This window comes from Pelmatolapia mariae, linkage group LG7 (genome assembly GCF_036321145.2).
Source record: "Pelmatolapia mariae isolate MD_Pm_ZW linkage group LG7, Pm_UMD_F_2, whole genome shotgun sequence".
NCBI classification, from domain to species: domain Eukaryota; kingdom Metazoa; phylum Chordata; class Actinopteri; order Cichliformes; family Cichlidae; genus Pelmatolapia; species Pelmatolapia mariae.
The window spans coordinates 63911778-63939210 of NC_086233.1; the positions used below are offsets into that span (position 1 = coordinate 63911778).

The 27433-nt window shown below is 46.1% G+C and overlaps 1 protein-coding gene across 2 annotated transcripts in view; it reads left to right on the forward strand.

Moving 5' to 3' along the window:
• Window positions 1–3020: 3020 nt before the first annotated feature.
• znf423 (zinc finger protein 423) overlaps window positions 3021–27433 on the forward strand; it is a 122078-nt gene continuing 97665 nt past the window's right edge. For both annotated transcript variants that reach the window (XM_063480217.1, XM_063480218.1), the window contains exons 1-2: window positions 3021–4048; window positions 20723–20785. In XM_063480217.1, the coding sequence (XP_063336287.1) occupies window positions 4009–4048; window positions 20723–20785 (103 nt within the window). In that variant the 5' untranslated portion in view covers window positions 3021–4008. The remainder of the gene's footprint in view (window positions 4049–20722; window positions 20786–27433) is intronic.

Consider the following 27433-nt stretch of genomic DNA (forward strand, 5'->3'; position numbering starts at 1 on the left):
CATAATTTGACTGCACTTTGTGTAAAACTACACTGATTCCTTCCTGGACTTGTTCCTCACACCTTTTGGACTCTGTGAACTTGGACTGACTGAGTGGTGGGTTTGTTTGTTTCTCTTTGCTTGGATGTTGTTGTTTTTGAATTTTTTCCTTTGTCTTGTGTGATTTTATGTCTTTTTGAACTTTAAATCTTATAAATAAACACTAAAAAAAGAGGAATATGCAGTGTACCTGAACTTTGCAACAATATCACAGGCCAATTGCTTTAACCCTTTCATGCATGAATTATGACAACATCAATCAGGATTTTTTTCTGAACTTCATTTTTTTAAACATGTACTTTTTTTACATGTCCACTTAGGTGGACAACATACGTTCTGACTTATGAATTTGACAAACGAATCAATAATATACACTGTGTGTTGTGTTTATGTGCAAGTATATCATCAACACTGACACAAATACAAGAAAACGGCCTTTGAATGTGTCCACTGTAGTGACCGCCATGCATGAAAGGGTTAAGTTTATAAACTTCGACTGTCCAGCCTGCGGCGCACGCTGTGACGACAGCTGCCGACGTCGCGTCTTTGTCACACAGACTGACCACTGTGAGAACTGAACTGAGACTCGAGTACAGAAAGTGAAAGAGGTTCATTACAATAAAACCACAAAATCAGAATAACAGCAGTGTAAATCTCATTTTGTCGTGTGAGTTAATAACTTGAATATCAGACGGGTTAAATGTTTTTAGTACTACTCTGAGAAATGTAACTGGTGCTGATGACATCCTTGTCTTATTAAAGTGCAGACGGTGTCCACAGTATTTCTGATCCCGTTAATGTTTCTATTTTTTCACGTAGGCCACTCAGATGCTCATCCTCAAGTTTATATCAATAAGGAAATCTTTTCGACTACACTGCTTAGAAGCTCTAAAGCAGCACGTGACAACAAACATGTAAAGCGTCCACAAACCTCACACAGACACTGCACCGATTTGTGCATCAAAGGTGGGTTTTTCTTGTTGTTTCACAGACACAATGTAACCACGGTAACATATACAGAATGCATCTATGAAAAAATGCACATAATTCCTACATTTCTGTGTCATAATCTCAGCGCTCTCACATTCCACACAGCTGTGAAAGCGACTGCTGTTGAGGTATGAAATCTTTAAGCCAAATCCCCATTTTGTGGCTGTAATTCTACATCTGCCCCCAGTTTATTCCATTGATGTGCTGTCTGTATCAATTCCCACCGCACGTCTGTTGGCCGACTTATTCAGTGGCTGCTACTTGATGTTCTCTTGTTGTGTATATAAAAAAGCCAAATCCGTGTGGAGATGACAGAGGGTGTAATCGCTGGCTATGTGAATCAACAATACGACTCTTAGAAGCTATTCAGAGTGGGGCCTGTCCTTGACCCTTAAGGAGCTTGTAATGTGGGCTTTTTTCCCACTCTTTGTATTTACCGGCAGAAACGAAGAGGGGGGACAGGGGTGGAAGGAGGACCGACCGCTGAGCGAGGGCTTTTGCCCCTCCGTGCCAGCAGCCGTCACCCTGGGGGAGCTTTACGTGCACATACACACACACGGGTCTCCTGGCGTGCACTCGTTTCATTTGGAGGGAAGGGTGAAGGTTGGAGGGTGAGGAAGAGGGAGACGAGGGAGGGTATGGAGTGCACAGAGACGAGAACTCCCCCCTCCCCAAACCCTTGCAAACCCCAGCGGGGGGTCAATCTTAAAGGCTGCCCTGTCTCTCCATGGGAGGACGGGGTGGGCTGGGGGGCAGGGAGGCTCAATCTGCGATCCTGCTGGTCAACACAGGGAGCTCCACGTTACCCAGCTATCCATGACAACCAGAGCGAGAGACAGGAGAGGGGAAGTCAGAGAGAGAGGGAGAACATGGAAAAGCTCAGCTGCGGTCAGAGAGCGCTCGGTTGGAGCACAGAGCCAAGAACAAAGCACCCAGTGATTTTCATTTTTCCCTCTTTGTCTGCCTTACATTGTCCACAGACATGTCCCTCTTTTCTTCACTGGAAATAAAAGGAGCTCCAAAGAAGACACACAAACACAGACCGACGCGCACACACATATTCACATCATTGCACACACTTGTGTGGCTAATTGAATTATGTCTTTACAGTAAGTCGAATGACTTATTTTCACCGTGCGAACGCAGAAAAAGGCCATGTGCGTATCCTAAACACCACCACCTTTTGTTTCTTGAAGGAAGTAGCTCAGGAGAATTTAAACCTGTGATGGAGATCCACGCCTTTGTAAACACATAAATGGACAACAGCAGACATTTAATTTCATAAAGTCTCCATTGAAAGTGTGGAAAATGTGCTGCTCGGCCTAAACGGATAGGCTGAAAGGCAGAAGCTGCTTTAAAGACATCAACACAGAGATAAATGTGAAAACATTTTATGGTTGAATGAATGAATCTGCCTGGTACGCTCATGCTTCTCTGTCATAGACGTAAACCTTCAAAACACGCCTGCACTGAGAGGGCGGTGGGATGTTTAACGATCACAGAAGAAGAAGGAAATGTTCAAAATGAATTTAGCTGCAGAATCATGATGTTACAGAAAAGGCACATCGAGAGCTGAGAGTAAAAACAGTCAATGTCTACGAGATTTAGTTACTTTACTCGTCCAGCTTCATGTAGGTGAAGTCAAAAACATAATCACTGGATCAACATGTCAGAAGAACACTGCTGCAAAGTGATGTCGTCACGGTCTTGTTTCCTGTCACCTTGGTGACGTCACGCAATCACCGGTACTGATTACCCCTCACGCTATTAGCCTCGGTTACTCGGTGCACCTCTTCCGCGCTTCAATCCAGCTCCGTCTCCTCCCTCTCGACTCTCAGAGCCCCCGGTGTAGTTGTGCCGCTCGGCCACAGCTGGGCGCTGTTGCCTAACTCTCTCCACGCCTCCTCTCTCTCCCCGTCAGCACAGCCTGCCTCTCTCCTGCCTCTCTGCCTCAGCCAACCCGGGCTGTGCCGAGCTGCTCCCTGCGGGATCAGAGCGCTCCCCCGCCGGGACCCTTCTCTCACATCCCCCTGCTGGGACGCGGCTACATTTCCAGCCAAGCACTGCCTGCCTTGGCTTTATTATGTGTGTCTGCGCCGCAGCCCCGCCAGCAGAGGCAGGCAGAGGAGGAGGAGGGAGACTGGTAGCCAGAGTCAGGACAAAGAAAAAGCAGGGAGACAGAGGCTAGCGAAGGGTTAGACTCATAGAAATACTGGGCTGCTGTTAACACCGCCGTTAGGACACTGGGAAATATTAACAGAAAGAAAGCGTGGGTTGTAAAAGCAGCATTCCCCGCGGGGTGGAGATGCAGGGGAAGAGCGCAATGTCCATGCCACCAGACCAACACTGCCTAGTGTAGACTATCAGGACGGAACGCAGAAGGCTGCTCGGTTCCTGGAGGGAAACGCAGAGCGAAATAGTTTCGATAAAGTCAAACAAAGCCCGTCGAAGACGAAGCGAGCGCTGGGGAAGAAGCCACGCTTCATTTCCAAAGCAATTTCCCAAACATTCTCACCACCTCCGGGGCTCCGCGCACCCGAAGGTTCCCGCTGTCACTTTTCTCCCCTCTAAACACAGCTCGGGACCTGCTCAGGTGTTTGCCTCGCGCGTGGGCGGCAGCTCGCGCCCTGGTCCGTCAGTGCGCTCGGGCTTCACCGGAGAAGGCGAAGCGAGAAGACATTTAAAAAGCCGCTGTCGGCGTCGCGGCAACGACGGGAAGTTCTCCCCCCGTTTATTCTACAGGTTGCGCGAGCCCCGGCCACAGCGGAGGAAAGCAGGCTCTCGCCTCGAAGCCCCCCCCCCCACTCAGTCCCGGCGTGTTTGGACCAAGGGCCGCTTCGCTCTCAGAGACTGAAGCTGCCGCATTGCAACAGGCGGAGGAGCAGCGGCGGAGTGCGGGAGGACGGACAGCCGGACCGTGTCCGCCTGTAACGGAACACGAACCAACTCAAGAACGAAGAACGCAGCCCCGGAGCAGAGATGTCGAGACGCAAACAGGCCAAACCTCGCTCCGTGAAAGGTAAGAAAGTGTTTACGGGCTACTTCATGTCCACGGGCACTGTGGAGGAGAGGAGCCCGCGACCGTGACCGAGATGCCTTCTGTTGGATCGTTTAGTCCGCGTGTAGTTTTACGGCACAGGCTCGGTTTGGATTTTGGTTTTTTAATTGCATGCGGCTGCTGGCTACGGCACCGTTCAAGTGAATTTAACCGGAACCTCTCCCTCACTAATGTGCTCCGTTGGGTTCTGACACAGTGTCAGGTCCACGCGATCGCTGGTCTGTTTCTGACAGTGGCATGTTGTGATTGGCTTAATTAATAATCTGTGATTAAAAAAAAATCAGCTTGTCCTGAGATGCTGCTTTGTATTAATATATTTGACTGTTTGACCCAAATCAAATCACTCTGCGCGTCCTCGGGGTCACTCGTGTTTATTTTCATTACTATAAAATTGGCTCAAGCAATTTTTTTCTTGCACATTTTCTCTTCAAATGTTTAAAACTCCAACACCATAAGAGAGATAAAGTCCACGGTGGTGTGTGTGCGTTTGCACTGTTTCTAAATAATTGCAGACTTTACTGAGATATTGAAAATCTACCCAGGCATACATGTGAAGCTGGAATTCAGGGTTTGATTTTCTAAAAGTTTGCCAAAGCCTTTATTCTGTAAGATGGATTGAAAGAAAAAAAAAATCTTTCTTCATTTTGCAAGAGGAGGCCTCAGTTTTCCCCATTATCATAAAAATGGTATTCATTGCTGTGCATGGGTGAGTGGGCATCATGCATGGGGGCATGTGGTGTCCTTGGCCTCCGTGTTTCCTTTATGGGACCCAGATGGGCAACGGGATGAGCTGACCATGTGGTCGCCACCCCCTCCCCCATTTCCACCACCATGCAGGCCTTTCCTTTCTGGGACTGTCTAGGAAGCGAGTGGGTTTCTGACAGTGATTCGAACCGGGCGGTTAGTTTGATTAACAGCATGACTTTCATCGACAGATTTCAGCCTCTCCTACAGGTTCCCAGGATAAGCCTGTTTCATCGGAGGCAGCGTGAGATTAATTTGTCGATAGCAGGAGGGCCACACAGGATGTCCTGACAGAACGCGTGTTCGCTCGAGGGTTGTTTCTGATAATGTGGGTGATATGTACAGGGAAGAAAAATAAGCCTGCTGTTTGTCATTCCATCCAGGGAAGCAGGGTTTACGTATGGAAGACGAGGTGATCGTCACTGTCCTCCAGATACACTCAGGAATCTACTCTGAAGCCTGTTTCGATTTTTAGTTGATGCATGCGGCCCATCTCTGTCGCTATAATACAAATGGAAGTGTTGAGGAATAACTACGCCTGTCCAATAAAAAATAATTGGATTTTGAATTTTATAAAGGACGCTTTCCAAAAGTGAAGCTGGGTTTGACGTGTGTTTGTCTAGTATGCTGCAGAAAACACTGCATGTGTGGTTTTGGGTCTGCACCTCTGATTCCCAGCTTGTTCACAGATTGGATGATAACACCATTAAAACAGTTTGGAGAGATTATTCTGGCGTGGCAGTTTTTTATAATAAATTTCCCGTCACTTGTTGATATTTCTTGTCTTTTTACAGTAAATTGCACTGCATTAATCACTCTGTGAAACGTGGGTTGAATACGGCTGTAGTGTTGTTGATACTCGGCACAGTTGGCCAGTGACTGCTGCTCCATCGTTGCATTGTGTGTGTGTGTTTGTATGCATCATGCACACGAAGGCTGTGTGTGTGTCGCTAAGGCAGCCTGGATAACCAGAGCTTAGCTTTAGTCAGGCAGCCAAGCGAAGCAGAGCAGAGCAAAGCTGAGGCTGACGACCACCACAAAGGTAACACGGCCCTTTTACTGTAGCTCGCATAAGCACCGTGTGTTTTGCGTACTCAGTCATCTGTGTGTACATGCATGTTGCTATCTCCCCTCCACACCTTGCCCCACTGACAGCTTGGCAAGACTGGGCATTGGGGGAAGATGGAGAAAAGAGGAGGCGAAGGGTAAAAGGTAGAGGGAGGAAAGGTGTTTGGGGCCAGTGCAGTGGCACATAGCAGGTGAGCAGGCAAGAGGGAGGGAGTGATGGAGGCCAGGATGAGGTGAGCATCACCGGGGGGATTATCTGTGTTTTCATGTTCTTCTGTCTTTCACCTGCTCACCCAACTCTGACTGGCTGGCTGGCTCTGACTGGGGTTACTGGCCAGCCAGGCATACCGAAACAGCAACAGGGAAGGACGAAATCCACCTTATCCATCTCCTGCCAGCCACCTGGTGGCTGTGCAGGCCGATGGCTGATAAATCAATCTCTAGTTATCGTTTGTCAGAATTTATCTGAACAGGGAAATCGTGACCGTTACCCATTAACCAATTAGGTTTTTTTTCTGCTGACATTCTGACTTCTTGCTGCCTGCTGGTGACATGTTGTCAACACGTGGTTCAGACTGTTGTAAATATAACCAAGAAATTAATTTTATCATTTTTATTTGCCATTAAAATAAAAATGAAAAAAACTTGGATCCGATTGCCATAAATAAGATTTGCTGAGAGCATACAGCTTTGCTTTTCATTGTACTTTGTAATGATGAGACATCTTTGTCACACACACCCATATAATCAAACAGTAATATTGAAGACAACCAGTAAAACCAGTCCTCGTGTTCCTCTCTCTGATTTAACACAGCCACTGTGTTCTTGCTTGACCAGCGTAGCCTTTAAAGTGATTAGGCCTTGAAGTGAGGGGACTCGACTAATTGGAGTTTGTTAATTGAACGCGGACTAATGGTGTGACGACGGGCCGTGAAGCTCGCGGGGTGAGAGAAAAAGGAGGAAGAAATGAAAGAGAGCAGCTTTGCTCTTATCAAAATATTATTTCAGTGGATTAATCCGTTTTTAATGTGTGTCTTTAGCGAGGCGAGGCTGCAGAAATCTCCTTCTCTTCTTCTTCTCTGTCTGCTACAGCAGCCTCGCTGTCCTATCTCTCTCCTCTTTCTCTCGCTCAGCTCTTAGCCCCTGGAGTCTCTCATGCATTATGTAGTGATGATTATTACTTAATTACACATTAATAAATCCGCTTCATTTGCAGGACATTAAACGGGAGTTGAGCGCATGTGACAGGGAGATGGAGGAGAGCGGGAAGATTGGAAGGGGTGGGGCAGGGGAGAGAAGTGGAGCACTTACTTTTGGTCTGTACAGAGCGTTGTTGCGGTTGGTCGAGCCAAAGCGGCGCTTTGACCGAGAGGGCGAGTTGGGGAGGTCGGGCTCGGTGTTGGTGTGCGCCGAGCTAAGCTCTTCTAGGCTAATGACATCTTTTCCACTCCATCTCCTCCTTTCTCCTTTTCGTCTGCCTTTCACCAGTGTGCGTGTAAACTGATCTTCCATCTAATAATTACTGCCTGTGTTCAGCTGACTGACATCATATTGACACTGTAGCTGGAAGTTATTGCTGGATGCTCCTCTTCTTTGGGCTGCCCCCTTCAGGGGTCGCCACAGTGGCTCATCTGCCTCCCCAGCATCTCTGCATGTCCTCCACTGCAGCTCTACATTCGATATCCTTTGTCCAGTATGTCCACTGTCCCTCTGCACGTGTCCGAAGCGCCTCAGCCTCGCCTTCCTAGCATCTTTGATTCTACCACCTCCAGCTCTCTTTTTGTGAGCGCTGCTTTCTCCCGACCGTATATCACAGCAGGTCTCATTCAATGAAGATAAAATGTTCATCACAGTTTTCCCAGACACTGCAATTACTTTAATGTAACACGAAGAAATGCTGCAAATCCACCCACCGGAGAGTCTTGGTGCAGGAAACACTCGGCTTTTGTGCTCAGAAAAATGACTTAAATAATTCATCATCAGAATGGCTTCACATTATGTTGATTGACTAATCACAGAACGGACTAATGATACATCTTGCTTCAATCACGCTAGTAGGGGATGCATAATAATTCCTGTAAGTACATGGCTTAAGTGTAATAAGAAACTCTAGGATGGTAATTATTCATTGCCTGGAGTTAAAGTTATTGTCAATTAACTGCTCAAGACTTGAAATTAACAGCTGCCAACCCGCCGAATGGCTAAAAGTGAATTGTGACTGGAAACGTCACTGAGTTATGAGGCAGTGAGCTCGTTTTTGATCATCCTGCTCCCACAAAGGCAAAATGAAAGTACCAGTAAACAGCAGGTCATGTGATCTAACTACACGCCGCACCTTTGACCTGCAGCTCGCAGCTCTTTAGAACCTCGTTGTATTTCTTTCAGACCTTTAAAAACATTTCCTCTGATATCAAAATGAATATTTGTCAAGGTAGAAATTCCATTTTTCTGACAGCGCTGTTCACTGACATTACGCACTCGCACTTTGGTTAAAGCATCGTCTCAATATCTGCCAGCAGTGTCAGTATGAAGGATTGTGTGCTGTGTGTATAATACAGTACAGTTATTTTCTCATTTCTCATCCACTCTCACTTTCCCGTCTATTTTTCTTTCTCCTTTTCCCATCTGTCTTTGACATTAGAGCACTTTTACTCTTTGGCAAAGCTCGCAGACTTTCATGGGGCGACTGGCTCTCATAAAATTCAGACACCCTGCACATGTGACCTGAAAACAACCATGTTTTTTAGCTTTGGTATTAGATCTGCTTTGTTTGTTTGTTTGTTAACACTGTTTCTAACAGTACAAAATAGTCCAATCAGCGTGTGTACAGCCACACTGAGTTCCTCCTGTATGAAAGCCCGTCGTGGCTTTGCATTAAGGCTTGCTGAACCATTAAATAGCTTTCAGAAAGCTTTGTTAAAAATTCCATTGACTGCTCGGCGGGGGGTGGATTTGAGTTTTTGGTGGTTGTTGTTTTTTTTTAATGGGACAAAACAAGCTAATGTAATTGGTGATTGGTGGAGCCCAGCAGTAGCACGCATTGAATGTAATGGGCTCATGTTGATTTGCACTCAATTAGAATCAAATTACGACACAATTGAATCTCAGAATATAAACAAACAGAATATTCCTTTTTGGTTCCACACAGAACAAAAGTGCAGGTTTAAATAATAAAGAGTACTGAGGGCTGGGTTCCCTTTAGCTGCTTCAGTGTCAGGACCGTTCAGGACACTCGAGCAGAACAGAGCTCATAATCTTACATGTGACTGTAACCTGTAGCGTTACTGTAATTAAACCTGGTTATTTCTTTTATATAAATTTAGTCAAACTAAGACGCTGGAGCTTGTGTTGATGTCATACGAGTGAACCTCTATCTGTTTGTGTTGGTCTTATTGACTGGCTTATATCAGTAAATACGGGGACATCTACAGATGACGTAATCTTCAACGATGGTTTGATGAGGAGCTGAAAGATGTTTCCTTTCCTTTGCTTCCTTGTCTTAAATGCAAACTACATAACAGCTGGAATCAACACATAAAACCTGCTTCAGTTCCAGAATCAGTGCATCCTTACACTCTGGATATAATATAACCTGTACAACAGTTTTAAATGGAGCACATATAAAGTTTGCTGAGTTACTCTTTATCTTTATCATGTTGAATATTTTATTATTTTAGCACCGTGTGTCTGTTTTCACGGTTAATTTTTTTTGTTCCACTCATGAGACTTCTGTCCTTAAGCGTGTTCTAGTGATGAATGACTTCATAAGTCAAAGATTATAGGAACCGTTCCTCATCAGGCTGAGCGGGAAATTTGGGTTTTGTTTGAAATAATGGATGAGAGAAGGTCATGTCATCCGGTAGGCTTGGTTAGGTTTTTATTGTGTGTGTGTGTCTCGAAAGGGTGAAGTCCCTCAGCGAGGTGTGTGTATGCCAGCGACAACTCCTTATCAGCGACCAGCCTGGTGTGTGTGCATGTGTGTGTGTGTGTGTGTGTGTGTGTGTGTGTGTGTGTGTGAATGGGGCGTCATGGGCCAGGACTGTGCCATTGTAGCGGCTTAGCTAGCCTCGTTTATCAGCTGCAAACTCACTGGACCTTAACACACACCCACCCCTCTGGAGACACACACACACGTGCTTGTGTGTGTGCGTGTCACAGTGTAGCTGAGCTCGGTGCATGCCTGTGCCCTCAGCTTTTAAGAAGAGAAAGATGATGCTGTGTGACCACACACACACACACACACACACACACACACACACACACACACACACACACACACACAGTAGTTCCAGGCCCTGCTTGCCAAGCCTGTACCCCCCCACCACGAGATGGTCTCAGAGGACTTGGGCCCTTCTAAGTTTCCTACAGTCTGTGTGTGCATGTGTGTGTTTAAGCTTGTCTTTCAGTCTCTTATAGGCTCATTCTTTGTTCACTGACTATTTTGCCTGTTCTGTTTTTCTGCAGGCTTTGGGGTGTTTGACTAGTCTTTTGTATTGTAGTTTGTGTTGTCTTAGTTGGAGCTTATTGGATCCTTAGGTGTTGCAGTAACGTCAGCGATCCATCGATATGTCCGTTATCTTCCATGATATCTATGAGGTGTTGCGAGGTCCCGGCATAAGAACAAGAACGCTAACATTACAAACAGAAATGCACTCTGTTTGGTCTGTTCCAGCCTCCTCGTCTTCCCTTTAGCCTCCTTCCCTTCTTCGGCTCCTTTGCCTTCTAACAACCTCCCTCCCTCAGTGATCTCACCCTGCTTCATACTTCTTCGTATTCTGTACATTAAACATTAGTGGTCGGGGCAATTAGCAGCGCCCCTCCGCACACCTGGCTGATGCATAATATATTTATTGGGCAGGCCTCCCCCTTTCTCTGTCTGACACACACACACACACACACACACACACACACACACACACACACACACACACACACACACACACACACACACACACATTCTGTTGTTGGAAGGACGACTTTTGGGAAACGTGAGGACTCTGTGTGTGAGAGACATTTGTATCTCCAGGTCTGACCTTGTTTAACCCTCTGAGGTTGAGTTTTAGGAGAGGTTAAAGGTAAAAGGTCAAATCAGACTTCTTTTTCTTGCTTGTCTGAGATTGCTCTAGGATTCCTATTTTTTAATGTGCGTTACTCTTTAATACATGAACCTTTCTCTCTTGTTTTTTATGATTGATTGATATCTTTAGCTCGCTTGGCTTTTGTCTGTGCGTGCACACACAGCCACACATGCAGCCTGGACCCAGACTAATGTGCATTGTCCTCAGAGCATGGAGCCTTCAACAGAACAAGCTGCTTGTGTTGTGTTCCTTTTTTATTAAACACTCTGCCAGGTCTTTGTAGCGCTCCCTACTATAGGCCTAGCAATGGTTCTTTTTAGTGTCGGAGTCTTCAGTTGGTTTTTCTAACTCCTTTCTATTCACCTCCCAGTCAAAAGGCACGGGCACCCTGCTGTGACACTTACAATGGAGCGAGTGAGAGCAGGAGAAAGTGGAAGAGGGTGAAAGAGGCTCCATACTGACAAATACACTGAAGAAACATTTTCAAAGAAAATGGAATTTTTCTTTTTTGCTCTTTGCTTTTGCAATTTAACATTATAATAATAGTTAAGCCTAATTTTCTCATCCTCTTACTGGTTTAAATAAATCACACCACTTTATATAAATACATGCTTGAATCAGATGGACTGAAAATCTGAATCCAGACTTGGAGCAAATGTGCTCAGCAAAGCTTTCTGTGCAGCCTCTAATCGAGCTGCTCTGTGTGAATCAAGACAGAGTGAAATGGGTGTTGGAGAGAAAGTGATAAAGCAGAGAATAAGAGATTGTATGTTGGTGAGTGCCTCCACGTTTAAAAATGCAGAAGTGCTTTCTGCCATAGACTCAGTTGATAAGCAATCGGAGTCCTCTCCTCTCCTCTCCTCTCCTCTTGAACATTAAACAGTAAAATAACTACATTTGTGGACAATTTTCTCTGAATGTCTGTAAATATATTTCTTGTTTCTCGGCTTTCTAAGCCACTCAATTGAATCCAGCAGAGAATAATAACAGTTTTAGCTGAAATGCACATGGCCTGCAGCCTTGTCCTTTAATTCAATTCAGTTAAGGTTATGTTCATTTATATAGTGCTAAATCGTGACAGTGGTCACCTTTATACTGTAAGGTAAAGACCCAGCAGTGTTCTGGAGACTGTCAACTAATAATTTGTGCTATCTGACTGTATAGGAACTTTATACATTTAGCTGGATATCATCTGCATAACAATATAAAACGGATGCTATGTTTTCTAATAATATTGCCTAAAGAAGGCAGATGTAAAGTACTGGGCCCAGAACAGAAGCCTGTGACTGAACTGTGTGAATAAGACTCATTTATATGGAGAAATTAGAGTGTGTTAGGCAGAAACCAGTCAAATCACTGGAATGCATTTCCTTTAATATCAGTGGTTTAAAATAATGTGATTAACAGAGCATTGAATGGAGCACTGAGATCTAACAGTCCGCCCTCAGAGGCCATCGAAGATCGTTTGTAACCTTCACTGTTTCTGTGCTGTGATACATAAATCCTGACTAAAACTCCTCAAATGTTCCTCTGGAAAACATAACGTAGCTGTCTGATAACTGTCTGTTCAAGAAATAAGGAAACTGATTGGTCCATAGTTAGCTAAGACAACTGGAGAGTAAAGAAAGCAAAGGCTTTTTAACTAGTGGTTTAATTGCAACTACCTCGAAAGCTCGTGGTAGATATCCTGTTAATATAGATAAATGAGTTCTTTGAAAGCCTTAGTAGGAATGGGGTCTAACAGACATGCTGATGATTTAGAGCAAGAAGTTAGTTTGGAAAAGGGAGACTGAGTCTAAATATCAGCAGTCCTGACACAATGATGCTGTTTATAGCTGTTTTCCTCAGGGACCAGGAAACTTTGGACAAACCGTTGTTTTTCCACCACTGGGACTTGGAAAAACTCTCCCCTTTAGCAGATAGTACCTTCTGAAAGTTCAGAAACTTTGGCGGTGAAGCTTGAAGCTTTCACTCGCTCCGTCTCAGTCACGTCTTGATCAGTCTTCACAGTAACTGGTAAAATCAGAGGATCTGCTTTCCAGTAAAACACACACACACACAGTTTTCCAGTGTTAGAGTCTTTGTGCAGTTCGTCTGTATTACGCGACATAATTTTGGGCTTTTCCGGTGCAACATTTGTGCAGGTGTGGACCTGCAGTAGGCTGACATTTATTTTACCTTCAAAAGATTTGGCTCAGGAGTCAGGATTTATTACCAAACATGAACGTCCTGATCCTTTTCCTTGCAGTAGCGAGGACGGATAGTTCTGCTGGAACGTCCCGAGGAACGATAGCTGGGATTCAAAGTCTAACTCAGTTTTAATTTTAGCTGCAAAAACATGAAACACCCCAAAATCTGAAAAAAGTTCTTTAAAAATGAGGTTTCAAAAATGGAAAGTACATTTTCTAAGATGCTTGATTACACGTCTGCTCAAACAAACAAGCAGCCACGCTCGGAGCGCACACGCGCTGTGTCTGTATATTTTTCTTGTTACTCCCAGAAGGAGCGTGACTAGCGAGCTAATCTGTCCGCCAGCGATGCGGTATGACACAAAGCTGTTTATTTCCCTTCTCCTCTCTCTCTCTCTCTCTCTGTAAAGCCTAATCAAGTTTGTATCAAGCTAAATAATGCCTTAGCGTGAAATTGGTGTCTTCAGTCAAAAAGCACTCTCGAGCCTGTAGTACAAGAGAAGGCAATTATGTACCCTCCACCCTGCAGCCCCGCCTCCTCTTAGTGTTCATGTAGTGTGTGTGTGTGTGTGTGTGTGTGTGTGTGTGTGAATATGCACCAACTGTACCTCATCATGTCTCTCATCTCCTTCTGGCATCATTCAGGTTTGTTGGTGCTCAGTCTTGTCTCGGTGAACTCTGAACCTTCATATGACGTGTGTGCGCGCGTGTGTGGGTGTGTAGGTGTGTGGGTGTACCAGTCTGTAATGGTGAGTGGAAGCTGCTGGGGAAACTTCTAGTTCAGTTATTTCTGGAGCCTTCCCTGGAGTCATGGTACTCTGGAGAAATGCTCTCCCTCTCCTCCTCCTGCCCTCTCCTCCTCCTCTTTCTGTCCTCCTCCTTATGCTTCCTTTCGCTGCCCTCCTTCACCTCTCGTCCTTCCTCACTGCTGCTTTCTTTCTAACCTCTGTCTCACCTTCTGCTCTTCTTCTCCACCGCCTTTTTATCCTCCTCTTTACACCCTCCTTCACTTCTTCTTTCTTCCTCTACACGTCTCTTCTGCTATCGATTCGTCTTCCTGCCACACTCTCTCTGACAGACAGAAAAACAAATGTCAGATCAGAGAGGCTCTTTAATCTCAGGCTGTGTTGTTTGGCCCTGAACATCAGCTCTGTACTGTCTGTGTGTGTCTGTGTGTGCGTGTTGCGTTCTCTTCGTAGTGTGTTAATAGGAATCCCTTAAAAACCTTGTTGTACAGATGAGTTTGCGCGAGTCGCAGGACTAAAAGATAAAACCAGAAAGTCTTCGTACAACAGCATGATTGTTTTCTACAGCAGCCCTGGAAATATGCGACAGCAGCAAAGCATGCGTGGTTATGTTGGTTTATTTTGGTAAGGTCTGGGATGTGTGACTCATTTGGGCACCGCTGGTTAGTCTGCTGGTTAGAGGGGCGTTTGCACAGGGACTGATTTACTCTTGCATCGCTGTCTTGCTGATGGCTGGTCGCTCACTGACACGTGTGCGTAAATAACACTGTAATGCATTTGCTGCCTTGTTATACGTCACTGTCACTGATATATCGCTGATCTGCGTCGCTGCTGTCGGTTCAATTGTTTACCTCAAAGTTAAAAAAGAAGTTTAACTTGGGATCCAGCCGCTCTGCATCACCCAACATGAAGTCGTTCAGTGTCACTGACCTTTACTGGTCCACGGTCCCCACATGGCTCTGACTCGCCTCTGCCCGGTGTAGCCAATGAATGAATTCCTCATTTGCACTTGGTCCATATATCCTGTTTACATGAATGCAACCAAACTGGCTCAGACTTGGCTGGCCAAGATGACAAATGGAAGCCAGAAGGCTTCCAGGATCAGAAAAACTCCTCCCTCCTGCAGATTATACATATTCATATGCAGAATCTGTTGATAGAGATTACAATCACAATGACCTCAAACATAAAAGAAAGAACAGAGAGGTTGTTCATGACAAAACAACGAAGACGAGGACTTCTGTAAGCAGAGAGGAAAGAAGAAATGATCGCCGAAGCGAAGAGAATTTCAAAATCTGTCAAACGAAATCAGATAGAAACAATTTGGATTGAAAGAGAGAAAAACAGGAGAGGAGGGGAAAGCAGAAAAAGGAGGAAAGAGAAAGATAGAGAGGGTGATGGAGCTTGTCCGCCAGGCTTTGTGTGGTTGTTGTTCTTTCTCGCTGCCATCCATCTAAGCCCTCTGCTAACTCTGTCCCTTTACACACACGCTCACAAACAAAAGCACACATGCACGCACACACACACGCTGTCCCAAACCTCAGACTAGCCTGGTGTTTCTGGCCAATGGCTCAGTGCTTGGGATGTGTGTCTGTGTGTGTTTATGTGTTTTAAGGCTGTTTTGTTCAGAATGCAGGCAGGCAGAGAGAGCGGTTTTACTGCTGATAAAAGTATTTGGTTAATCAGCTTCTGTCCCTGTCCCCTGACTCTGTGTGTGTGTGTGTGTGTGTGTGTGTGTGTGTGTGTGTGTGTGTGTGTGTGTGTGTGCGTGTGTGCGTGTGTGTGTGTGTGTGTGTGTGACACAGGCCATTGAAGTTTGGGGGTCTCCCGAGGGGCATGCTGGGGATGTAGATTGGCATCAGCCCTCGGCCAGTAGCGTCACCAAGTTATTCCTGAGGGAAAGGGAGGGCAGCCAATGAGAGAGTCCTTCGGTGCTATAGGGAAAATGATGGGTGTGTGGGGAGGAGTGGGGGCAAGGAAGTGAGTTGGAAAGGGGAAGTAAGAGAGGGAGAGGGAGTAGACGGGAAAAATGAGTGTCTAGGATGAGAAGCAGAGACGGACAGATAAAGAGAGAGGGAGAGAGTCAGATGACAATTACCCTCTTGACTCCTGTCCAGCGCTAGTTGTCAATCAGCTCGCCCCTGTGGGAAAAGGATCCGCCTATCATTGGCTACAGTGACCCACATCCCGCCTTTCTGGGCTGTCTGGCCGGTGCGCGATTGGCCAGAGTGACCCGCTCGTCAAAGAGATCTGGGAACACCAGAGCCTTGGGCTGCTCTGGGAATAAATGGCCCTGATACTGTGCATGTGTTGTTTAGGAGGGGAAAAGACAAAGGATTCGCTTTGTGAGACTGGAACTGCTTTCATGGGACAGAAGAGAAGGAGAAACAAAGATAGAAGGGAAGCGAGTTGGTATGTGGTGGGAGAGATAAAGACAGAGAGAGAGGGCAACAGGAAATACATTTAAATGGGTGCTGCAGTAAGAGCCAAAGAAAAAAGCATGGAGGCTGAGCACGGATCCAAGAATCACTTAAGAAAGGAGCAAATATCAAAGAAAGGTGGTAGGAAAATACTGAAGAGGTAAAGGTAGAACAGACGAGGGAGGGGGGAGAGGATGCCGATAATGGGAGAGAGAGGGGAGAACGAGGTAGAGTGTGTGTGGATAACTGTGCCAGTGACAACAACTGTGTAAATATTTGTTTATGACAACACGATCATGATGCAGAGGCAGAACTTCATGTTGCAGCCCTCCTCTGCTGCTTTTCTAAAATTTGATGTGCAGAAATGAAAAACGGAGGATTGGACGACTACCATCCAAGCTGTAGTATACGTCACAGTACTGCCGTCTGTCTCTGAGGTGCTGTGGTACACGGGGAAATATTTGCAGCGCATGACAGAACTCACATTCCCAGGCTGCTCCCAGGTGTTCGATCATCCCCTCTGCAGCCTTTATTCGTCACATAAACACATTTTTCAGAATATCTAACTTGTTGGGAAGCTGGTGTCAGAGTGTCTTTGAAGCAGAGAGGATTAATTACTGAAGCGTCCAACAGCGGCGACTTGCAGGCGCTCCGAGATAAACCTGGTAACGGAGAGCTCTGAGCATATTTCCTCAGCTTCCACGACCCAACGGGCTCAGCCTGTGCAGACTAATCGCACCGTTGATGGTTCGTTGTCTAATTTCTGCACGTTTTTGACCCGGACACTGGTGTTGTGAGTCCGTGCGTGTTTTGTCACTGTCGACGCCCTGGTATAATTGCATGCTTGACTGGCTAATGAACCGTGACAGCCCATTATAATGCAGACAGGAGTGTTGCTGTACTGTCAGTTACTGTGTATGTGTTTACATCTGATTATTTGTCTGCTGGTGTACAGGTGAGTCAGGGGTGCCAAACATAAGGCCCAGTGACCAGAATCAGCCCGGCAAAGACTCCAGTCCAGCCCCCTGGACACCTTTAGAAAGGAAAGCATTTGGCTCGGAGCGATTCTCCCCCACGGCCACTCGGACTACAGTAGAAGATAAACAGCTGAATGACAGAAAAGTCCAAGTTTTCCACTGTAGGCTTCTTTATAGTGTCCACAGTGTTTGAATGATAGAATTTTCTGTTTCATAATTACAGGACAGTCTAGGAAATGAGCTTTTCTATAAGTTGACAGATTTCTTTTACTACACAAGCGTTTCTCTTCAGCATTTTCATGTAGGAAAATTGAGATGTACAGTTTTTTCTTATATCACGATATCACCGTGATTAAATGCGTCATTAAACTTCTTCACACTGACAGAAAAGAGAGTTTTACTGGTTTTGCCCACTTAAGATCAAAGCGTGTCGTATGTGTCCTGTGATGGAAACTGAGTTTGACAGTGTGGGCCACATACAACCTCGACCCCAGGCCCCACACCAAGGTCACCTGCTCAAGCAGGTGAGATATTCTGTATTTACACTAATTAGTGGAAAGTACTCAGGCCACCAAATCACAATCAAATAGTCTGTGTTTATGCTCATGCAGTAAACCAGGTGTTCTTATTTATAGTACTCGATAGGCGTCCTTTCTTAAGCGCACGTTCTAGGACTCACATAGACTCATAGACGAGGTGCCTCAGGGGTTAGTAACAGTGTGTGTGTGTGTGTGTGTGTGTGTGTGTGTGTGTGTGTGTGTGTGTGTGTGTGTGTGTGTGTTTGTGTGTGTGTGTGTGTTTGTGTGTGTGTGTGTGTGTGTGTGTGTGTGTGTGCAGATGCACCAAGGATTCCCAGAAGCTTCCTTCTTACACGGTGTCACCCGTGTGTCGTGCTCCGGGGGTTTCATTTGTGTTTTTGTTTCTGCGGCGTGTCGGATTGTTTGATCTTTAGCCATCTGCTGTCTCAGTCTTTTTCTGCCTTCTTGCCAGTATCTGTATATTTTGGGCTGTGATCATGTTACTTGGTGATAGCATCTTAAATCAATATCACAATTAACTGGTACAAAATGACACGAACGCTTGCGACTTTCTCCCACTAATGATGTAAGTTCTGTTAAAGGGAAATTCTGCAAATTCATTTGCCAAAAATACACCTGTCTGTTAGCATGTAGCTAACGAGAGATTGTGCCTGTCGGAAGCTGCTAGTGCTAAGCTGTTAAACGACTCGCTGTGCGAGTTTGAGCTAGAGTTTGAAGAGGACTGTGATGTGCTGCAGGAAGAGAAGCGCCACATGTGCAAACACATGACTGATTGCTATATTTTTAACCCCACAGGTCACAAAGTGTCTTTCTAAGTGGGTTTTTTTTGGTAATGGGGCACTCAAGCTACAGGTACACATGTACACGTATGTACTTGTACACACTCAGATACTCCCTCCTCTTGACTGATATAGTATCTGTGAGCTAATCCTTCTCACAGGCACACGTACACCCCCGCCGACCCCCTGGTGTGTACAGGGTTCACAGTAACGGTGTGTTTGTCTCTGAGGGGGACAGAGGGAGGATATGGGAGTCTAAATAAAGCTGTGTGTGCTTGGCTAATGAAACACACTGTATTCCCCACAGTCTCATCAGGAGAAATGGGCCTTTATCTGAGGCAAAGTTACCACGAGGTCTTTTTATAATCTCAAACTCTCCCAACTACCACAGGAAGATGGTTTTCATTATGATGTCAGCTTTTAGTGGTTTAAAAAAATAGTTGTCACAAGATCTGGGCAAGCCCAGTTCAGACAGACCGAGGTCGCGGCCGGTAACCTCGAAACGAAAACCTTTGATTCAGACGCACGTAAGTCATAAACGTCTCCCTTTATGTTCAACGAGAATCTTCACTGAAACAGCAGCGTTTTCTCAGGGCGCTGTGACGTGACCCAGACGATGTGACATCAAGTAGGAAAAATCATATTGAAGCGTATTAATGAATCATGGCATCCACTCAGGGCTCAGCTGGGAGCTAACGGTCATTGTGACGAAGCACAGCAGACGTACTTTGTTTTTCTTCTGGTTTTCGTCTCTTCTAACGCCTCTCGTATGTTTCTCTCTGCTGTCTTTGGCAGACGTATTTGCTGCGGTGGGAGGTTCCTGTGTTCACGTCAGACTCCTGTGTTCGTCCTGGGATCCATTAGTTTGTTAGCACTCTGTGCTCCACATCTGGCTCCAACAGGGATGTTGAAGACTTGATCCAAACTTTTGAGTCCTGCAGACAGTTATTATTATTTTTTTGTCAAATAAGATGAGCCCACAAACCAGGCTGAGTTTATAGACACAGCAGCTTTCTGACTTCACAAAGCATGCTAGACTAGAGAAAATGATGTGGAGTATGAAAAACATCATGCAGATTTGAGAGTGTTGCACTGCTCGGTGTGCATCAGCATGTGGATGTTTACAGCTCGGTGTGACTTTGCAACGCTGCTTGCAGCTAATGGGAGGAGCTAAAGTTTGTGTGATTATATGGGTCCAGTTGTGACGCAGCTCTGCTGTTTTTTCCTGTTATAAAAACGATTTCCTCTCTCTGCATTCATCTACAAAAATCACCTTCATGCAGACTTTTAGTTTCTTTTTTAAGAGGGACGCTTTGCTGATTTATAGCTTCTGGCTCAGGTTTGATGTGAGGATGAGGTTGGTCACCAGGGAGCTGATGAGGACATGGAGTGAGAAGTATTAGGAGAGGTGTAGAGATGTGGAGGGGCGGAGGTCACCGGTGAGAGCAGGATGAGAACAAAACATTTGGAGGGATCAGAGACAGAGGTGAGCGAGGGAGAAGTGAGGCACAGCGTGTCGGGGAGGGGGCAGACGGGAAATCCCATTGTGTGGTGGCTCTAACCATTTCCTGTTTGTGTGCCAGCTGTACTTCCCTCCTTCCTGTTGTACCCAGGAAGTCGGTATGACAATCCAGCTTTGATCAGCTGTGTGTGCGAGTCTGAGAGATCTCAGGTCATTGTCATGTTTTGTTAATTCCTTGGTAGGTTCAAGTTCAAGTACATTCGCTCCAGAGAATAAACGTGTTTAAAGACAAATACCGATGTCCTTAGGCGCTCCCACGCTCGATTGAAAGTAAGAAGGGGTAAGGAGTCGCCTTCAACTTGACTGGTGTCTGTAATGCTTGGACGAAAGCACGCGGTGAAACCACGAGACAGGACAGAAAGCATAAACACGGCTTCATAAACCTCCATTTTAATCACAAAGGTGTTTTTTCTTGGTCGTAGAGAGAACCTGACGGCATGTTTTATTTAAAATTGTGATATGACCATTGAATTCTGTGGCTCCTCTGCTCTCCTGCAGATGGTGGCTCTTTAATTAGCTGCAGGTTAAAACCACCATTTATTTGATTTTCTGTGTCTGTCTCCTTTTTTCTAGCTGTCGAAGAAGGAGAGTCTTCAGAGTGTGGAGGAACCTGGGATGGATCAACTGTTCAGACCGGTTAGTGTACAGGCACACACACAGTGGTGTCACCCATACACAGATGCATGGTGACGTATGTTTGTGTGCGGGTGAGTCCAAGCAGGCCGTTTGTAACGTTTACTCGGGGTAACTTTGAGGTGATGAAAATGGAAACGACGGGAAGATTTAGTGACAAAGAAGAACGATCGAGGGGACTGTGAAGGTTCAGGGGAAGGAAAGAGGAGACAGACAACTGTAGCTAGGCAGAGCAGCAGTCAGTCTCAATAATACTCTAATAGAGAGAGATTTGTGTGCTTTTTCACTGCTCTCTGTGGTTTGGTATTTTCCTAGGAGGAAGACAAAGATGGCAGATTTTTTTTCTCAGATTTAGTTTTTCCTTAGTCTCCGTGTCTCCCTCCCATCTCCTCTTGGCTCGTCTTTAAACACTGAGATGGAAATTTAAAGTTGCTCAGCCTTTTGCCTCGATAGGAGATGAGCCGCAGAACCAGCTGCTGTTCAAGGTTCACGTGTAACATTAAAGAGAAATGACGATTTTATTTGTATTGTGTGTATTAAAGATGGCAAATGTATGAATACGTTCAGTTCAATTCAATTTTATTTATACGGCACCAAATCACAGCAACTGTCGCCTCAAGGTGTTTTATATTGTAAGGTAGACCCTACAATAATACATACAGAGAAACCCAACAATCATATGACCCCCTATGAGCAAGCACTTTGGTGACAGTGGGAAGGAAAAACTCCCTTTTAACAGGAAGAAACCTCCGGCTCAGGGAGGGGCGAGAGGAGGAGGACAGGATAAAGGCATGCTGTGATTCAGCTATGATTCAGAGGTCTGTTAGCGCAGCGGTCCCCAACCTTTTTTGCGCCACGGACCGGTTTATGCCCGACAATATTTTCACGGACCGGCCTTTAAGGTGTCGCGGATAAATACAACAAAATAAAACTAGTACCGGTATCAAAAAAACGAAGATTTATTCATAACACACGTGAAAAGACCCAGGAAAACCGAGTTAACGATAAAAACGATAACAAAATAACGCTGAAAACCGATAAAAACCCTGAAAACCATACATTTCACACCTGAGCCTCAACTCTCGCGGCCCGGTACCAAACGACTCACGGACCGGTACCAGTCCGAGGCCCGGGGGTTGGGGACCGCTGTGTTAGCACACAGGTTTAGATGGATGTGTCTTTTATTTATGCTTCAGTCCCAAATCCTGGTGCATCTGTGAATTTTGGAGAGATTTTGTGTTATTCAGGCTACGCTGTAAGATTTCAGTTGCTAGCACCTTTTATACATCAGTGCCAATCATTTTCCCACTGATTCATCTGCAGATATTTGTCCATTAGTTCCAAGAATCTATCGTTTAATTATGGCAAAATTATGATCTTGACCATTTTGGTCAGCTATTATAATATTGAGTATTTAACACGATTATTTATCATTTGTAGAAAATGTATTTCTCTAAAATAAACTTGAAAAACAACCCTAAATGACTTCATGGAAAAAAGAGGCTGAAGGAGACGTTGTCGTCCAGTTGGTGGTTAATCCCACACCGGAGGGTGTTTTTGACGTTAAAGCCTGTGTCACGGGGGAGCCGCTGGTCCCTGCCAGCCTGCATCCTCCACCACGGGAGCAACCAGAGGCTCGGGCCACAGCGGACCTGCACCCTGAGAGCGACGGAGTCTCCTCTTTTCTTATGTGCTGCTGTTACCTTGGCACCTCAGTACAGAGGTCACATTTGGCCTTCACCGTGAAGCTGTGTCTGAATGCTCAACAGCAAATTTCTAATTGGTTTACAAAGAAGCTGCTTTCTTGTTGTTGTAGGTGATCTTCTCTGCAGAGTTGGTGTAAAGCTGTTCGTTTATTAAAGGCTTGTTAGTGAAGATGAACACAGATGAACTGAATCTCCCTGCACTAATGTTACTTTCATGAAATATTGCGATCGGAGAAACTCCAGCCTCACGGCCAATTGAGGGGCGACCTCAATTGGAGGGGCGACCGTGGTTCAGGGGGTTGGGAAGCTCATCTTGTAACCGGAAGGTTGGGGATCGAACCGGTCGTTGTGTCCTTAGGCAAGACACTTCACCTACCGCCTACTGGTGATGGCCAGAGGGGCCGATGGCGCGATGTGGCAGCCTCGCTTCTGTCAGTCTGCCCCAGGGCAGCTGTGGCTACAACTGTAGCTGCCTCCACCAGTGTGTGAATGTGAGAGTGAATGAATAGTGGAACTGTAAAGCGCTTTGAGGGTCTCGAAAAGCGCTATATAAATGCAATCCATTATTATTATTAAAAGTCCCCTGTACCAGACTCACAACTGCTGCAATGAGTCAAAGGTTCACGTGTGCAAACGATGCAGCTGCTGGGCCCGTATGCTAAGCTTGGCACGACGACGTTGGCGATGTTTTCCTCAGTGCTGTCATTGGTGCTCAGTAAAGATCAAAGTCCACATTTTCCAAAAACAGCTGGACTACTGTAGGTGTTTGTCAGCTGTAGTTAGTTTTGCTGCTGCGGTTTGCAGCCCATCAGAGAACAGTTAAACACTTCCTCTGACTGGATCCCAGCAGGGACGTAAGATACTGCTGAATGTGGTAAATATGCAGTTATCTCTCTCTCTGTGCCGCTCTCGCCCCGTCTCTCGTTAAGCTCTGCAGGGATAGGAGGATAGGAAAGTATGACCCTTGGGGTGTCTATGACGTGCTGAACCCTCCCATCCTTGCCCCCCCATTTCAAAACTGTGCTAACTCTCCTCCAGGGGCCACTGTGCAGGTCTACGTGTGAGTGTGTGGCTGTGTGTGAGTGTGCGTGTTAAGGGGGGTGCTGACTGAGGTCCTGGGTGGCTCACTAGAACTGCTGTGTGTGTCAGTTCCTGCAGGAAGCTAGAGTCCCATGACACACACACACACACACACACACACACACACACACACACACACACACACACCTCAAACTCTTCCTACCATAAAAACACACTGTCCTATATTCCCTTACTCAGCCACTCTCTCAGGTTGGATGTTACTGCCAGCATCTCCATGTCACTGCGTGATCTGCACGCTCTCTTTCTGTCCCTCTGTCTTTGCTTGTGCTTTTACCTTTTGAATGCTTATTTGGGGCGACATTAGGAGGAGTTTGTATGTGTGAGAGAGAGGGGGTGAGGACCGAGAACTGCTGCCTACGTCTTACCCGAGCAGATTAGAAAGAAAGACCTCGCTTCTTTAACTCCCTGAGAGATGATGTTGAGAAGGACGGGGTGAGAAAACAGGGAACAGCAAAAAAGAAAGGGAACAAGGAGAAATATACCTTCCTATCCTGCTTCCTAATTCATAAACTTCCAGCCCTCTAGGCTATTTTTCCATCCCTCTCATTTGGTCTTTCTTTGACTTACTCTGGAAAATGTGTGTTGAGTTTGGAAAGGCCCGCTTGAGAGAAGGCGGAGGGAGTGTGAGGGCGACTCGAATAGCATTGAGCCAACTTATTCTCCCCTTTCCTACATTTCCTCTTCTCTTTTCCTCCTCCTCCTGGCCTTTCTGCGCCCTGAGGTGCCCTGAAACCCTCCTTTCCTTCTCCCTTCAGTCCTTACCACCCCTCAGCGGGACACAGAGACAACGTGTCCCCTTCCCCCTGTTTGCTCAGTTGCTGTCTGACTCTCTCAGTGTGCTGGAAGAAGGAAAAGAAGAGGAAATGAGAGACGAAGTTGGAAATAGTATTGAGCAGCAGTGTTTTTTATTTGTTATTTGTTTATAAGATCCGTGTATTTCAGTCTCGGGTGAAAGTGAGGAAGTCATGAGACATGTCCAACTGAACAGGACTCGAGTGTCACGTGTTAATAAACTGTTGGTGATGAACTTGTCTCTTTCTCTGGAATCATGTGTTCCTCAAATCACACTGACAGTCTGCTGCAGACTGCAGTGACACACACGCGCACACACACACGCACACACACGCGCACACACACACGCGCACAAACACGCACGCGCAAGCACGCACACGCACACGCACACGCACACGCACAGAACGATCCAGTGAGTCATCATGGAAACGATTTGTCAGGTCCCCGAGCTGAAACTGAGAAGCTGAGACCTTCTCATTGTTGTTCCTCCTCTGTGTGTGAATGTGTGTATGTGCGTGTGTTCACACACACACACACGTGTGGTGACAAAACTGAGCCGTGAAAATGTTTCCTGCACCTGTCAGATCTGTGTCAATATTAGGAAAGCGTGTGTGAGCATATCCAAGCGCTGCAGTTTCTCAATGCGTTTGATGATGGTGGATTTTATTGGTCAGAGGTTCAAACTGGAGAAAATCTTTGGCCTTTCTGAGGACCTTGAATAAAAGATCTCTTAGTACCATATCACCCCGACTGAAGACTAACTTGTGGTTTCGAGGATATTTAAAACTATTTAAAACCATCTCCCAGTTTGGATGTGGGACACAGACGCCGTCTCTACTGTTACGATTAGTTCATAGTCAGGGCGGGATCAGGTGACCCTGAATCCTGCCTTGGTTATGCTGCTGGGGGGCATCCCACAGTGCACAGTCTTTGTTCTCCACTTACTTAGCTTTTAATAAATAGTTGTGATTTATCTCTGGCTCTCTTCTACGATGCGTCTGTTGTCCCATCTTCCTCCTCTCACCCCTCTCACTGGTCGTGACAGATGGCCCCGCCCCTCCCTGAGCCTGGTTCTGACAGGTTTCTTCCTGTTAAAAGGGAGTTTTTCCTTCCCACTGTCGCCAAGTGCTTTCTCATAGGGGTCTTTCTTTTCTCTCGGTTATTTTAAGATCATTACCTTACAAAATACCCCCTGAAGTTAGAATTGGGTGAGACATGCAGTCCGTTACAGGGTCACACCTGAAACCATCCAAGGCCAATTTGGAGTTTCACCAATTAACAGAGGGAGGAAGCTCATGCAGGCAAACTGCAGCCCTGTGCTGCCCTTAACAGGATCCAGTGTGCTTAAAATGATGAGACAACAGTATTAATTAGCAAAGTGGGAAGTCACCAGATTGAACTAGTGACCAAAGTGACTGCTGAAGGGAACAAAGCATATCACTGACTGAAATATAACGGCTATGAAATATGAAGCAATGGCCAACAATATACACGTCCTCCCGTCCACCAGTCGGGATACAAAGGACGGACACAGAGGAGAGATTGCAGGCTGTATCACTTTTCTCCTGCTTCCTTGTAATAGCTTTGTGGTGGCCAGAGCTGAGAAAAACAGGACACTGGCCCTCGTCTCACTCTTTCTCTCTCTCTCTCCCCCTTTTCTCTTGCTTCCTCTCTCTTCCTCTTCCTCCATCACTCTCTCACCGCTTTCCTCTAGAGGTCCATAATGTAGTTTTAATTTCCCCAAGGCTACCACAGGAAAACAGTTCCGTGCTCGTGTGTGTGAACTCGTATTGTCTGCTTGTGACAGTGCACAGTGCATCTGTGTTTTTGTCTGTTTTGCAGCAATAAGCCCTTTTCTGTCTCATTTGTGTCGGTGTGCATGCGTACAGCAAAAAAACAAAATAAGCGAGCAGCTGTCAGTTTGTGAGCGTGCGATTCTGTCGATCTGTGCGAGTCTGCGTGGCACGTCTGGATGATTTTATGTGTGTTTGTGTGTTTGCAGTTAACTGTGTGTTTGTGTGTGTTTGTTGCTTCCTTCCGTGACGTGAATACCTCTTTCATCATCCTGTTTCCAGACACTGGCGTTGGGTGCTGCTCTCCCTTACGGCACCACATCCCAGGGGTGTGTGTGTGTGTGTGTGTGCATAAACACGTGTCAGTGTGTATTTGTGTGTGACTGGTACTCTGTGGTTCAGCAGATCTCCTCTGGGGATGGGGGGGGGGGCGTATTGTAAAAAAACACGCACATTCACACACAAAGACTGTGGGGGACATGAAGTGGGAGCTAAATGGGAGGAGGTGAGGCGAGAGAGATGAGCTTCTTAATATAGCCACCTAACACACACACACACACACACACACACACTAGAACTCACAGAAAGAAGAGGCAGAGGGTGAGGGGGGGTGGGGGAGTGATTCTCCTGGGAGGTAGAGAGCAGGCCTGTGTTGTTGTGTCCAGCTGCACCTGTTCAGTCTGTGTGTGTCAGTCTGTGTGTGTCAGTGTGCATTTGAGTGTGCAATCATTGCCAAATGTGTCCACCGTCCTTTGTGTCTCTCTGGTTCTGCATGTTTGGAGCTCCAGTCGGTGCTCACAGCAGCAGTGTCTTCGTTTTGTAGCAGCGCGATTAAATAAAGTGTTTTCAGCCCCACTGGATCAATACTGCACTGTGTGTACTATAAATTACACTCAGTGCTTGGTACATAAGTTAATGTTACAGCATAGTGGTGTCCATAGATGTTTTGTTGCTAGTTAAGAAAGCAGGAACGACCGGCCCCCTTAGGTCTCAGATGAAGAGCTGACCCCGTGCCCTGCATTACTGCAGACAGTGCTCCAGTCCATCTGTCACTCTTCAGTAAAATACTCTTCTTCTTAGGGCAGCGACCCATTCCCAACCTGGAGTGTGCACTCCTTGGACCTATAATTAGATCCTCAAAAACAAACCAGCTGTGAACATGTGGAATAAGCTTGCTCCCTGTCCTGTTTCATCATTCCTGCCAGTGTTCTCACTCAGGTGTCCTGTGAGCACCTCTCACCAAACGCAGCTCACCACCT